The sequence below is a fragment of the Protomyctophum bolini genome, assembly GCF_963924005.1.
Source record: "Protomyctophum bolini genome assembly, chromosome: 12".
NCBI classification, from domain to species: domain Eukaryota; kingdom Metazoa; phylum Chordata; class Actinopteri; order Myctophiformes; family Myctophidae; genus Protomyctophum; species Protomyctophum bolini.
The window spans coordinates 36,052,459-36,068,275 of record NC_137873.1 but is presented as its reverse complement, the minus strand read 5'-3'; the positions used below and the strand labels follow the sequence as shown (position 1 = coordinate 36,068,275).

Sequence of the window (15,817 nt, the reverse complement as noted above, 5' to 3'; positions counted from 1 at the left end):
AATTTTCTGTGTCCCTTGTATGAGTGGGGATCATAATATACTCAGATATTGATGCATAAAAGTGGCCTCTGCTACTGTATAATGGTTATTATTACTTATACCCTTCTAGACTTATTTGTGCAATAAAACCAAACTAATGAATTGTATTGCAGGCAGCAGTCTCTGTGGGATATGTCCTATTATGGTCTCCAACTAGTGGTAAACATGTACACTTGTACAGTACAGTACATCCCCTTCTGCAGACACAGAGACACTGCAGTGCAGCTACCTATAGCTGTGCTGTAAGAATTCCTACCCGTATTCACCTATTTCTAGCTTGGCAAGCTTGTGAGAAGACTGTGAAACCCGCCCAGATGCCAAAACCAAAACCTATCAATATAGCCTTGCTGCTGCTGATGCGTAACATCCCCCCTCCCACCACCCCACCACCACCACCACCCCGCTCTGCACCACTCCCCCTTCTCTCTCTCCGTCTCATTGACAAAAACAAAACCTAATGGGATTATGGGATTCATAACAATTATTCACAGTTTACCACCCCCCATCTCTTCCTCTCTCTCATTGACAGCTAGAATATGTGATTCATAACAATTATGCATAAACAGAACAGAGATACATTATTAATAATAGTATTATAAACTGCAGTGAATGTGTATAAAGTTTCATGTTACATCTTTGTGATTTCACTGCGCCAGCAGCGCCACTAGGGGACAGCAATGTCACAGCAGCAGTCTGTCTTGTTACGGTCTAGTGCGGAGGCTAGATTGACAACGAACACCGACCGAGTACAAAATAAAAGAACAGCGGGAGACCTTCCATTCATGATGGGTTTAGATATAAGAAAGCCATATCTACACTATAGGTTATTCATTTACTCATAGGTTATACTCTATACGGACAACGGTCATATTCTATCTATGTCTGTCCAAGATAATGTCCAAGACAAGTCCTGTCCAAGATAAGATCGCCTCAAACTCAAAAGGCTATAATTTAATTCGAGTCGGTTTAATTGCTTCCCTTTTGACGCGAAGCAATGGTTGCCTGACAACCGGGGCTCTGCTGACGACAACACCAAACTACCCAATCACAACGCGATCGTTCCTACGATCTATGGGATCTAAAGACATCTCCCCGGTAGTGAACAGCACGGGGGCGGAGCTACTTCAGCCGGGGTCACTGGAATATGGCGTGGATGGGATGTTTTATGAAATGGACCAAAACAGAGTTCATCAGATCCACATTAAGCACAGGGTGCCGAAGAGGTACCAGGTGAGACCAGAGACACACGGAAAGCATGTACCGTGGTGGGGTTCCGGTAGTAGTGTATGTCTAATGTAGCTAAATCCGGTTCTAAAGTCATAATACATTGTAATATTGTTAACTCTGTTTAGTCTGTTATCTAACCGTCATTGTAAACAACTACTGGAAGTTGCCATGTTGATAATAATGGAGCACTGTCCAAAATATATATGCATTGATTTAAATTTTTAATGTGAAGGTGTACTACAGTATAGCTATACTAGCTACAGTATTGTAGTTATCCTCCCTAGAATGAATGACTATGCCTATCTGTTTATTACATTGCATCAGCCAGCCTAGCTCTGATCCATAGCCTTACTGCTTCTATGATTCTGCCCTGCATTAAGGCTATGGACCTGAGAGCTACAGCCAGCCACAGAACACGCAATGCAATTTCATGGAGAGTTTGTTGCGTTTCTTGTGTACTACTGGTACTATAGTACTGTCTACTGGTATACTAGTGGTATATTGGTACTGGTACTATACTAACTACTGGTAGACTGGTACTGGTATTATACTGTGGTATATTGGTACTGGTACTATACTAACTACTGGTAGACTGGTACTAGTACTACTGGTATTACACTAGTGGTATACTGGTACTATACTAACTACTGGTAGACTGGTACTACTGGTATTATTATTATACTACTGGTACTGGTACTACTGGTATTATACTGGGACTGGTACTACTCACCCAGGCATAGTAGCGGATCCATCTCTGGCACAGGTGATTTAGTGATTGCAACAAATCAATGGCGTGTGTGTGTGTGTGTGTGTGTGTGTGTGTGTGTGTGTGTGTGTGTGTGTGTGTGTGTGTGTGTGTGTGTGTGTGTGTGTGTGTGTGTGTGTGTGTGTGTGTGTGTGTGTGTGTGTGTGTGTGTGTGTGTGTGTGTGTGTGTGTGTGTGTGTGTGTGTGTGTGTGTGTGTGTGTGTGTGTGTGTGTGTGTGTGTGTGTGTGTGTGTGTGTGTGTGTGTGTGTGTGTGTGTGTGTGTGTGTGTGTGCAGTGATGTAAATAGGTTTTCAATGTAATGAGTCCCAGGGACATTTCATGAGTCCCACTTCAATGACATTACTGTACATGCCGAGTACAGTAGTGCAGTAATGCAGAGGTCGTTGTTTTATTGCGTCCCTTAACTATAAACTTCATTTTGGGATGCAAAGTGTGTGTGTGTGTGTGTGTGTGTGTGTGTGTGTGTGTGTGTGTGTGTGTGTGTGTGTGTGTGTGTGTGTGTGTGTGTGTGTGTGATGCTGATACTGGACATGTGCGCTAAATGCAGGAAGTTAATGAATGTGTTTAGTGCCGTTGTGAATGAATGTCATCCCCTGCCCTGTACATGCAGGTCCGTGTGAATTAGTGGGAAAGTGGAGATATTGGCCTATTATTAATATACATTTTCAAATGGATATGACAAAAAATAAACTAAACAGACTAAATTAACCACTAAACATTTTATCCTGCTGCCTCTAATGTTATACTTGCTGCTTAACATATCTATCATCCTAATCCTACAAATCAGTAGTATTATAATACAGGCATTATGTGTCTTAATTGATGATGGGTGCCATGCAATTGTGTTGGTCTATGTGTAGCCCTAGAATGTCTCTGTTGTTACAATCATACAGTTGGTACAGTATTCCACATACAGGAGCCATAGATCAGTGTCATGACTTGCGGTTGCAACGGCGGCATACATAAATGCTCCGTTTGCACTCGCCCATTAAATCATTTCAAAGACGTGGAGTGAGGTATTGTCCTCTAGTTTCACATCCATGTGAAAGTTCTGGCACAAAACGTGTATTTAGTCAAATATCTCTTTTTCTCAAGCTGCACCCGGACGGCTTTCTCTCTGGGGGAGGGGCCCCCGGAATGACAGCTGAACTGAATTAATCAAAACTTCATCACAAACGTCATCACCAATTGACCAGGGAAGCACTTAATGTTTGGGGCACACAATTGGCAGGTGCCTTAATTGCGATAGGTGCTGCTGGGTAATTAATCACACCACCTGCCAATTGTGTGCCCCAGACATTTGTGCTTCCATCCCTGGTCAATTTATGATGACATTTTTGTGGTAGTCCATCGATCATTCCGGGCCCCTCGCCCCGGAGAGAAAGTCGTCCGTGAGCACTGCAGCTCGTGAAAAAGGGGAGATAATTGACTAAATACATGTTTTGTGCCAGAACGTTCACATGGATATGAAACTAGAGGACAATATGATCACAGACATTCTAGGTCTAGTCTATGTGCTACTATGGTGTCAGTCAGTGTTCAAGTGTTGTAATGTAAACAGTCTGAGTGTCATGCCTTTTTGAAAGGCAGTTAATTCCACCTGTGGCTGGTCTGGCCTACCGTGTGGACAAACAAAACTCATTATAGTTCTTCTGGTTTGTACAGACTCAGCCCATACCCTCAGCAGAGATGTGCTTTCCGACGAGAGGCCAAGAGGCCAGAAACAAAGAAAGGCAATGTCACCAAAGAAACGGATACTTTGTCCTCTGAAGCCGCTGATGGTGTTCAACATAAAGTGGGGCCGTCTCCATCGCCAGCGCCCCCACCTCCCCCTCGCAGGGTCCCACGAAACAACCTATTCAAACCCTTTATGTTCACCATAGGGGTATGTCTCCACACTCTTTTCATTCATCCTGTGTTGTAAAAAGTGCATGGATCTTGGAACTGTTCGTGTTCAAACCAAAGCAAGAAATAACATTGGGTAGCTTACTTCACGTTTTGTAGATGGGATGGATGGGGCAGTGGTTTGGGTTTCTTGCCGTTGTCTTTTTGTCTGACTCCATGTTAGTTTACAGGCTGCTCGTTTGGTATGGCGGCCATTTTGCAGTATGAATCACTGAAATCACGAGTTCAGACGGCGAGGGAAGAAGTTGAGTCGGACAAAACCTTGCAAGTAAGTGTACGCAAGTATGTTTCCGATTGGCAAAAATAACGTGTTATGTGTTGTGCAGGCATTAGTTACTTAACCCTTTCAGGACTGGAACCCCTTTTGATGTTTTAAGCATTATGTTATACTTTAGCTATGCCACGCTACGAGCTTGTAGATCTGCAATTTTTTGAAAGATCGCGAAAACGTGGCACAAATCTTTGAATATATATTCTTTCAGAGCGAACGTTTTTACTTTTTATCTCAAATCTTTGCTTCTGGGAGGGTCCCTGGAAGAACACATTTTCAGATGGGGGTCCGTGGCCAAATACAGATAATTCTGTTGATCACCACTGACATGGAAACATAGGTTTTTCAGAAAACGTTTAGGATTTAGAAGATATTTTTTTAGAATCACCCTCCGGTCTAAATGGGTTAAATGGGTTAATATGCTAATTCATCTTATAGTTAATGTTTTAACGAACCACCACAATGTTACACCCAGGGTCCTCAGGATATGACGTACTGGCATGACTGGTGGAACCAGCTGTCAGATCTCCAGAAGCGGCTCATCTTGTTCATGACAACGGCGGATGACCTCTGGAGCAGCCTCAGCGAGGGACAGAGAACCGTCAGTGGTAAGCCATCGTCCACGGTACTCCTTCTCTCATTCACCCTTTCCTATTCTGTCTCACATAGATATACACTTTTTGACGGAGTGTTTTAAGCCTTATATTATACTTTAGCTATTGAAAAATAGCAGATCTACATAGCGTGTCGATCTGGTATTTTTGAATAATCTTGAAAATGTGGTGCAAAATGCAAATCTTTGAATATATATTCTTTCAGAGCGAACGTTTTTAACTCAAATTTTTACTTCTGGGCCTGGAACCATATATTTTCAGATGGGGGTCGGAGGCCAATTGCATATCATTTTGGGGCTCCTTGACATGTAATAGTTTGAGAACCACTGACACAGAAACATACTGTAGCTTTTTCAGAAAACTATGGTGATTTTAGAAGACATTTGTAGCATCAGCGTCGGGTCTAAACGGTTTAAGATGCTGATCGTCGGTGCCTTTTCATTCCAGGTATTATAGCAATAAATGCTGTAGTCTTGTGCTGCTGGCGGATCCCCTCCATGCAGAGAACCATGATGAAGTACTTCACTTCCAACCCAGCCTCCAGTGAGTATGCACTTCCTACCACTCCCTGGAATATTATTATATACAGTGTGTGTGTGTGTATATATATATATACATATATATATATATATATATATATATATATATATATATATATATATATATATATGAGACAAAAAAGGGACTCCTGCACATCCAAAAAGACCGCCGTAGGACTAGGAGGTGCAAGTCTAGTTAGCAGGCATAGACATCAAAAAAGAGACAAACCTTCCAAGGAAGGGACTGCACACTCCAGGGAACAGAGACGGACAACTTACTGCAAAGAACTTATTTATTAGCACGACACGTTTCGCCGTGAGCTTCGTCAGGTGCATATACAGAGGTGTGAATGTGTCAAGTATATATAGAGACAGTCATTATACAAAACCACCCCCCCGGGTGTGGCATCAATGATTCAATAAATATTCATATATGGGAGGGGCAGACTAGACACATGAACAAACAGATAAAAAATAAATACATCTCTTTCCATATATAAATATATATAGCAGATGTATAAAAAACAAAACTAAAAACCCACCACAACAGTGCCAATACACAATATAAAGATTTAAAACAGATAAAATATCATGTGCCTCATCCTATAGGGAGAATATGGAGTAGTTCAGGTCAAATAATCAAAATTAGGGCAACCACATCAATAATAAAGGATTAATAAATAGGGCAGTAATTACACATTTATGACCAGGTTTATAAAAATGGGCTGAGGTCTAAGCTCTCATTTAAACCACTGGGTTCCATCGTGTTCAGAGTAAAGATCCAGTGTGCCTCTTTCTGTAAGATCAGTTTTACCATGTTACCACCTCTAGGTGGCAGGTCAACCTTCTCTATTCCAATACATTTGAGTGTGGCTGCTGACCCATGTCCCCTTTCTTTGTAATGACGGGCAATAGCATAGTCCATATTCCCATTTCGGATTGCAGCTTTATGTTCAGCTATTCTTATTTTCAGATTGCGTTTAGTTTGACCAACATATACCATCCCGCACGGGCATTTTAACATATATACAACATGAGTTGTGTTACAATTAATGATGCCCTTTATTTTATGTTCCTGACCAGTCTGTGGATGATAAAAGACCTTGGTGGTACTCGTGTTTGAACAGTGGGTACATCTTCCACAAGGGTGGTTGCCACATAGTTCAGTGTTTAGCCAATTAGCCCCAGTGGCCTTGGGTGATTTGTACATACTAGTGACAACAAAATCCTTTATATTTTTGCCTCTCTTAAAACAAAACCTGGGTGGTACTGTTGAAATGTTTTTTAAGTTGGGATCGCATCTCAATATGTTCCAATGTTTGTGGATAATGTTTTTAATTGCATGAGATGAGGTACTAAACTTTATTTTCTGCCGTATGTATGGTCGATGTCTTGTTATTTTGAAGTCAGCAGGATCCTGCTGACTTCAAAATAAAGGCAAATGAAATGCATGACAGGTTCAGAGAGAGGGGTTACAAGACATCGACCATACATACGGCAGAAAATAAAATTAAAGATGTGCAAAGAGAAACCCTCCTGCAACCTGTCAACAAAGATAATTCAGACAATAAAGTCACATTTGTTTCGGAATTTAGTACCTCATCTCATGCAATTAAAAACATTATCCACAAACATTGGAACATATTGAGATGCGATCCCAACTTAAAAAACATTTCAACAGTACCACCCAGGTTTTGTTTTAAGAGAGGCAAAAATATAAAGGATTTTGTTGTCACTAGTATGTACAAATCACCCAAGGCCACTGGGGCTAATTGGCTAAACACTGAACTATGTGGCAACCACCCTTGTGGAAGATGTACCCACTGTTCAAACACGAGTACCACCAAGGTCTTTTATCATCCACAGACTGGTCAGGAACATAAAATAAAGGGCATCATTAATTGTAACACAACTCATGTTGTATATATGTTAAAATGCCCGTGCGGGATGGTATACGTTGGTCAAACTAAACGCAATCTGAAAATAAGAATAGCTGAACATAAAGCTGCAATCCGAAATGGGAATATGGACTATGCTATTGCCCGTCATTACAAAGAAAGGGGACATGGGTCAGCAGCCACACTCAAATTTATTGGAATAGAGAAGGTTGACCTGCCACCTAGAGGTGGTAACATGGTAAAACTGCTCTTACAGAAAGAGGCACACTGGATCTTTACTCTGAAGACGATGGAACCCAGTGGTTTAAATGAGAGCCCAAGCCATGATGATTGATTAGTACACCATTTAACGATTTTAATGGTGTGTTTTCCGCTTCTTCTCTCACCAGAAACACGATGCCTGCCCATGGCCCTGTCCACCTTTAGCCATTACTCCATCATCCATATGGCGACCAACATGTGGGTCCTCTGGACATTCTCCTCCAGCATCGTCTCCCTCTTGGGCAGGGAGCAGTTCCTTGCCGTGTACGCATCCGCCGGTATGCAGATTAAGCCGCATTCATGCATGATGATATCGCTAATTGAAAATGACACAGTTGACAAGAAGTGCAAAAATCTGTCACGAGCAACATGGCAACATTACATCAAATTAGGTTTTACTATATGCAAGAACAATAAACGATTTGGAGGTGGGGTTAAATGGGAGATACCCCATAGGGAGCCAGGTGTTTTGAGACCGCATTTCCTATCAGTTTATTATTTATATTATTTATATATTATTTATATTATTTTTGCAAGAGAGAACCTTCCAAAATTACTATGTCTTTCACTTTGACAAAAAGAGACCTGAAGCAAAATGAACAGGTACGGAGTGGTGGATCACTTCTTTGATAGTTTGCGTGACGGTTGCCAACTCTCACCCTGAGACTGTATTTCCAGGTGTCATCTCCAACATGGTCAGCTACATGTGTAAAACAGCCACCGGACGGCTGCATCCCTCACTGGGAGCGGTAAGGATGCTGCTTACCGACATAACATAAAATAAAATAATTCAGCTCTTGTTTAAAAACGGAGAAAAATGTCTCTTATTGTGTCATCTGCAGTCCGGCGCTGTCATGACGGTCCTGGCAGCGGTCTGTACAAAGGTCCCAGAAGCTAAACTAGGGATTATTTTCATTCCCATGATCACTTTCTCAGCAGGAAATGTAGGTGATACACTTTATACATACTGTACATACATACATACATGCATGTATGCATGCATACATTGCGTTCATGTGATTGTGTTCCACGGACGGAAAATGCGTACCTGCTAATCTAAAGTAATACGCTATATCAGTGTGTTAAGAATACATGTTTTCTGTTTTTACTGCAGGCAACAAAATGTACCGTGTCTGACTGTCTGTGCATGAAAGAACCGGGTTAGTTCCCAATGTGTGAGTGAATGTGTAAGTATGCATCTAGGAATGCATGGAAGAGAGTTGTATTTGAGTTGTGCTGTGCCATACTGTACCGTACCGTACCCACTGTAGTCACTCACAGTACCTGATGTCCATCTTGCTTAGGCTTTGAAAGCTCTTATTGCCATAGATGCAGCAGGACTCATTATGGGATGGCGGATCTTTGACCATGCTGCTCATCTCGGTGGGGCCCTTTTCGGAGTGTGAGTAACTACGGTAGTGTTTCTTATTTAAACTAAGATTATTAAAAAATGGCTATGCTTCCACATTTAGCAATTATGATTTGCACAGACCAGCTGAATACCATTACCTATGAATGATCACTGATAACGATGAACATGCATCAACAGACTATGTGCACAATCATGCAACCTAAATGTTTAGCAAGAGCCGTGCCCTTCCCACAATGGGCTCTATAATCTATACACTACTTATCCTGTCCCTCTGTCCTACAGGTGGTACGTAACATATGGTCACAAGCTTATGTGGAGAAACAGGGAACCTCTGGTAAAGTTTTGGCATACCATGCGGTCTCCAGGTGCTGGTGGAGGCAGGCCAGGAAGTGGACCTGGTGTCAATAGTGGTGCAGGGCCTGGACCAAAATAAGAGTCATGGCGACTGAAATTGGCCCTTGAGGAGTGATCTGGTGTCGTGGTACAGGGAGATCTTCCATTTGGAGACAATCCCCCTATTACAATTAAATGTTCAACCGAACTTTTGAGTAAATACGGCAGGTTTCATCTCACACATTTCCTATTCACATTGCTGAATAGAATTGCTCATTAAGCAAGCATCAAGAAATGTGTTCAAAGACTGTCCAGAAAAGTTCTAAATTAGTGTGTGCAGCTGAACAACTTTATGCATACTGTATATCAGTGATGTGTCTTGGAATGGATTGATCAATTCTACTGTAATGTGTACAGTATGATCTTTTGTGATGTTTAGATGTTTTTTAAACTATACTGAACAAAAAAACATTTTTGTTTAAAAAAAAAAGCTCTATTGTGATAGGAATCATTGCTATAGTGTTTGGTCTGGGTCTTCCTCATCTCTCCAGCTCTCTCATTTAGACCAGGAACCCCTATACGTAACTAATACTATACCTTTCAATCAGAGAACACCTTTTGGGGTGGTTGTTGCTTTGTACAGCATATAGCAATTGTCATTTATTGCAATGCATTGCATTGTCATTTATTTATTTTTATAAATATTTGAATAATAGAAAACTTAGGTCAGGATTTAGAAGGCGTTTTTAGAATCGATCTCAGGTCTAAATGGTTCAGCACAATATATTTTAGGTGGGTAACTAATTAATTCAATGACGATAAACCATTTATCTCCTCCATCCTGTATGAGTTCTCTTCTGATTGGATGAAATTGGCATCATGACCTGAACATGTCTTTACTAGAGAAATGGAGATCCTTGACTGAATACTGAATAGTGACTAGACTCAGAGTCTAGTCCATAGCAATGATTACAATGGCAATCTAAAGCTATTTAACAATTTAAAAAAAAATAAAACATTATTAAACCACTTTCTCATCTCTTGCCAAGTACTGTCTGTATAGCCTCACGCACCCAATGGACTGAGTTGGTGGTGCAAAGCTTTGTGCATCAACCAACTTGTCAAATGGTGAAATATCCTGACATAAGTCATTCCTGCTTGGTTTAGTTATTAACCTGACTGCCAGATGGGACGGTATTGAGTTTGCAGGAGTGGCCCGTTTTGTACAAAATGCCTCAGATCATGAACGCAGCTTCCGATTGCCGTGAAACATTGCACACAAACACAACCCAAGGAGGAAATGCCACAGAATCCACTGACAAAAAGATTGTAAGACCTACAGTTCAAGAGTTATAGACCAAAGCGTACATTTGCTACAGTTTGAAAAAGGTACGGTGTTGTAAAAAACAAAGTTGTCCTTTTAAGATTTAAGGATAGCTCAAACATGCTTGATAGCTGTGATATACTGTAGTTACTGTGTAGAAAAAAGGGCTGCATCAAGCCTTCCAATCAAGTAGAAAGAAAATGTCATTCACAGGACAAACATTGCAATTACAGTAATACAATAGAATAACTATTTTTATACTATTGGGAATCCTGCATTAATTATGCCCTTATTGAGAATGGTGTGTGTCTATATGTTAGTTTATCATGGTCAACAATCAAACATTTTAGCTATCAGGATAAAGGTTCTCGCATGCAATGACTATTTTGAATTGTGCTATTTGAATTGTGCTCTAGTGATGCAGGGACCCAACTCATGACGTGTTTTTTTGCCGGGGCGGGTCAATTTATTCATGAATGCGGGAACCTAGCAGGGCGTTTTCAATCTGTTCTACACTCTGTCATACAACAAATTATATAGGAGGGCTTAAGTGGTTATGGTTTTTCCATCAACAGAACAGAACCCATTCTGGGCGGTAACCCCTTTTGGTGTTAGCATTACGTTATGCTTTAGCTATTGAAAAATAGCAGATCTACAAGCTCATAGCGCGCCACCGAGTGGCGTGCTACGAGCTTGTAGGTCTGCTATTTTTGAAAAATAGAAGAACGACTGACATAGAAACAGCTTTTTCAGAAAACTGTCAGGATGTAGAAGACATTTTTAGAATCTGATCTCAGATCAGAATGTGTTAAGAACAGAAGAGAGCAAAGCGTTTAGAGACTGACTTGAGAGTCTAGATCTAGATTGAAGATCAACAGAATTTATTGTTCAGCAATATTTGATCTCTGCACATTCACACAGCAAAAAAACAATAGTTGTCATTACAGATCTATTGAAACTGGACGGGGGAAAGGTCCCACTAGATAAACAAATAGTGACAGATAATATAATAGATTGTGTTGGAATTGTAGATACTGATAAGACATTGCATCACTATTACACAGAATCAGATTTTAAGGCTAAATATGATTTGTCTATCAACATAGTTTAAAGTGAGAAGTGACCCTGTGCCGCCTTCTAAAACAGACATATTTCTATAAAATTCTAGACAGCACCATTCATGTCTGTACAGCAATGCTACTAAGCTGCAGATGAGACTGACATCTGCTGGCTTTTAAAGTAAGTGCATAACAAGGTACTCCAGTTGTAAACACTAAGGTAAAGGCAGCTTTGGCAATAATACAAAAATAACATGTTTGCCTCATCAGGCTAAAGCGTTATTTATGAGGGAAAAAAAGGAAAAGCACCATCTGTGTTGGTATTCAAAAGTAAGAAGGTCCTCCACGGCCGGAAGGGCTCCGTTACATTATGAATGGGACAGATTGAGAAATGTGAAGAGAATATGCTAATAATGACGTAGGCTTTACTCATTCAAAAATGTATCTGCAGCGAGGTTGCCTGTTGAAATACTACCCGTCTTTGGTTTATAAGGAAACGACTCATTTGTCTTTTCTTTAGCTGATAAGTTATCAAGCCAAGTGTGACTAAAATTAATACTTTGATGGTCAAATACATGAAAAGAAATAAAATGACATTTAACGAGGGCCATAGGTCACCAGGTAGAGACCACTAAACCACTGCATCAGGTTATGTATGAATCTAAACCCCCAGCCCTTTCAAATAGTAAGTCACACATCGCCATAGACCCACCTGAACTCTACTTGCAATTGACTTCATTCCATCTACGGCAGGCAGTCAGTGAATTGAATCCCACTGTATCCATCTACTCCTGCTCCTCAGCCCTTGTGGTTGCCATAGGAACTTCTCCCCTTCAACCCTTGCTCTTGTGGTTGCCATAGCTGGGGAAGCCAAACTGGCAGAGCATCAGGTTGGAGAAGCAGAGTGGCATGGAGCCGTAGATCTGTGCCAGCCTGTTCAGACAGTAGGACCTCTGAAGGAGGTGTTCGGGGCGACGCCACATACCGAGGTACCCGCTGCTGGCGTCTTTCTCCAGGTTGCGTAGGTCCACGGGCTTGACGAAGACCCCCGAGGGTCTGGCGATGCTCGACAACCTCGTCTGTTTCTCCAAATGCATTGCCACGGCAAAGTTCATGGCAATGTCGTCGCAATTCTCCGTGTCATCAATCAGCTTATGCACTGCTTGAGGCTGGTCCTGGAACAGTTGCAGGTAGTGGCGGTGGAAGAAAGCCGCACCAATCAGCACCATGGAGTACCTGCAATGGAAAGTATAGGTTAAACTGTGGACCTCCGACAACCAAAAAAAATACAAGCTAGTGTGTAAACACGGCAAAAATCGGATTAAAATATATTGTGGTCAATTCCGTAATCGAAGTAATAGAAGAGTAAATGTGACGTACCCAAATGTGTAGTCACATTTGTTTTATTATAAATGTGTTCTTGTATTTTGAATAGCCTTATTGTGTCTTGAGAATGAGCAGGGAGTCGGTTGTAGGAATGGACCTATTCCACATTCCGCCACCAGGTGGCAAATGCACTTTCCAGTTTATTGACTCTGAGCAATGTAAACACAAGGGAATGTGGAATATGAAGGAAAATAAGATGCATTGTGATTTGTGATGAATATGTATGAGAAGAGATGGGTTTATTGATATTGTGTGAAAATGTGAATGTGCATACAGTAATTGCAAACAAAGAAAGAAAAGTAAATGGTGATTTAACCTTGCATAATTGTTAATAAATCAGATGAACAAGGAAGAGGAAGAAAGAACGACACTGAAACTGACTGTCTACTGAGTTTTCCCATGTTTGTTCAGGTTAACCTGGCAGATCAGTTTAAAAATATAATCTGTTTACTCCCTGGTAACATAAACAAAATAGAAAGTGTCTCAAGAAAGAAAAAGAAAAAAGACTGCTGCTATTTTTGGCCTAAAATTACATTGCCCACAATAGGTTGAAAAGTAGTTGAAGGATGATATACCTGTCCCCTCCACCTATTTCTGGATCCTGCAGCTCAAAGCTACCATAGCTATACACTCCACCCGCCGTGCAGACATGTTTTCGAGGGACAAAACCAACAATTTGATCCGGAAATTGCTGTGGGACAAAATAAGGCATTAAATATTGTAGCAGTTACACACACACACACACACACACACACACACACACACACACACACACACACACACACACACACACACACACACAGTGTACCAGTCTGTCCGTCTATGTATGAAAAATGTTGCATCATGTCAATGTCTAATGCACATTAATCTATACTAGAGTAGAGCCTGTGGGGCCTCTACAGCGGTGGCCTAATTGGAACGATGCAAGTTGGAAATGCATGCCCCAACCAGATATTATGTCTGTGTCACTTTTATGCCCATATATGGATTTCTTTGTCAGGCATGCCCAAATATTTATGGAGTTCTGGCATGCCCAAATATGGAGTGTTGTGATGTGTCAGAACAGTCCAGCTCCATATATGGACCCTGGGCAGAGGCCCTGTCCAGAGCCCGGGCAGAGAGCGGCCTTTTGGGGGCGGTTCTGGACAACCGTGGGTCCGACCGACTTGACAGCGGGCAGTGCACCCCCCGTGGTGGTGTGGAACGCGTGTGTTGAATTTGAAGTCGGTGGGGCGAATGGTTCTCAAGTTACGTGGATTACACACAGACCAGACAGACAGAGACATGGTGCATTTATCAGATAAGATAGAAAAGCAATGGAATCCAGATACATGGGATGATAATTAGTTTCAACAGCTACATCAAAGCTGATGGCATTACCTTCCAGACGGAGAAAGCAAAACTGATGTCGGGAACGCTGACCAAGGTATCATCATCCAGCATCAACACAGCTAAGGTGTTGGAAACAAGGCATATTATGTTATAGGAAGATATTCCTCTTTCAGAGTAAAACAGTCCATCCATGACAGACAACACACAATCAGTTGATATAAAATACTGACCATCTGTATCAATTTCAGTGAAAGGCTGCAGTCTGTTGCGCATGTGATTGACGCTCTGCTCCTTGAAGACCACTGGGACAGGATGGGGCCCCAGTGAGTCCCAAAGCTTCTGGGGGGTTTGTTCCCCAACATTATTCCAAACTATGATTATCCTCCGAAGGCGGGGTACTCCCTGGTAATGGTTCAGAAGTCTGAGCAGAATATCCGTGCGATTATACGTTTGGATGACGATAGTGAATCCCTGTCCTTCCTCCTCCTCTTTTGTCCTCCTTTGTGCGAAGTTGGACTTGCCGGGCGATGCTCTGTGCAGAACTCCCATGACGCCGTCGCCTCCTCTGTCTTCAGCGGGCGGCAATAGAGCGGTCAAGGCCGCACAGACCAGGAGCAGGAGGAGCAGTATTGGCCAAACTAGATACGGCCGCCAGAGACGCATAAAGTTGCGAAGGACCCTGTAGCAAGAAGAGACGGATGCAACATTTAAGTTACGTTATGCTACTTTTTCCTTCTCTCACGGTTCATTGAACTCTATCACCTGTTTGACCATCATCACCTTTGGTTCTCAAAGTGGGGTACGGGGACCCCCACTGTCCCCAGGGGTCCTTGGGTGGCGATTACAGGGGGTTCGACGCAAAAGTATTTAATGTAGCATCACAATCATTTTAACAACTTTGTTTGTACATCTGCTATTTTGGAAAATCTTGAAATTATTATGATGATTTGACATGAATCATGTCACGTAAAGGACGTGTTTAATTGAGCATCCAGTGACAGCTGCTATAATTTAACCACTTTTTGGTCACTTTTCTCTCAACTCTTAGCATTAAACAATTACATATTTCTCTTTGTAAGAAATAAAAATGAAATAAAATGTGTTTATGAAGCACATTTAAAAGCCATTCTAGTTGACCAAGTGTGCTATACATGAAGTATACATAGCCTACATGAAGTAATTAACCATTGACAAACAACGATCTATAACTTCTTAAAACATGGAGAAAATGGAACTATAACGTTACCTCATTTTATGCTCACAGCTGGTAGAGCAAGACCTCTTAATTTTCACGCCCCGCCACCATGTGTTGACACATCAAAGAACTTTGAAGAAAAGAGTTCCACGACCAGCTGTCAACAAACAAACAGGAGTTCGCAGTCAGCCTCAAGTAGCTGCCATCTTTGCTAGGCTAGCTCAGAGCGGGCTAGCTACAGATACATTACATTACCATAGCAACCTGCTAGTACAGTCCGAAAGTGTTTCTATTTG

General features: G+C 41.6%; 2 protein-coding genes across 4 annotated transcripts; one reads left to right on the top strand and one right to left on the bottom strand.

Moving 5' to 3' along the window:
* Positions 1-1,167: 1,167 nt before the first annotated feature.
* Positions 1,168-10,000, top strand: LOC308324859 (presenilin-associated rhomboid-like protein A, mitochondrial). Of its 3 annotated transcripts, none has more exons than XM_080777178.1 (10): positions 1,168-1,269; positions 3,699-3,918; positions 4,102-4,206; positions 4,685-4,817; positions 5,271-5,366; positions 7,650-7,799; positions 8,200-8,270; positions 8,364-8,465; positions 8,826-8,923; positions 9,176-10,000. In XM_080777178.1, the coding sequence occupies exons 1-10, from the start codon at positions 1,184-1,186 to the stop codon at positions 9,324-9,326; spliced, it is 1,212 nt and encodes a 403-aa protein (XP_080633304.1). In that variant the 5' UTR covers positions 1,168-1,183; the 3' UTR covers positions 9,327-10,000. The 3 variants fall into 3 exon arrangements, with proteins under 3 accessions (XP_080633304.1, XP_080633306.1, XP_080633305.1); XM_080777179.1 differs by having other exon boundaries at positions 1,256-1,323; XM_080777180.1 differs by lacking the exons at positions 8,826-8,923; positions 9,176-10,000 and adding an exon at positions 8,636-8,709.
* Positions 10,001-11,410: 1,410 nt separating this feature from the next.
* On the bottom strand, positions 11,411-15,717 carry extl2 (exostosin-like glycosyltransferase 2). The gene is made up of 5 exons (XM_080778017.1): positions 15,573-15,717; positions 14,557-15,005; positions 14,375-14,445; positions 13,570-13,685; positions 11,411-12,844 (listed from the first exon to the last, which is right to left on the bottom strand). The coding sequence occupies exons 1-5, from the start codon at positions 15,575-15,577 to the stop codon at positions 12,442-12,444; spliced, it is 1,044 nt and encodes a 347-aa protein (XP_080634143.1). The 5' UTR covers positions 15,578-15,717; the 3' UTR covers positions 11,411-12,441.
* Positions 15,718-15,817: the final 100 nt, after the last annotated feature.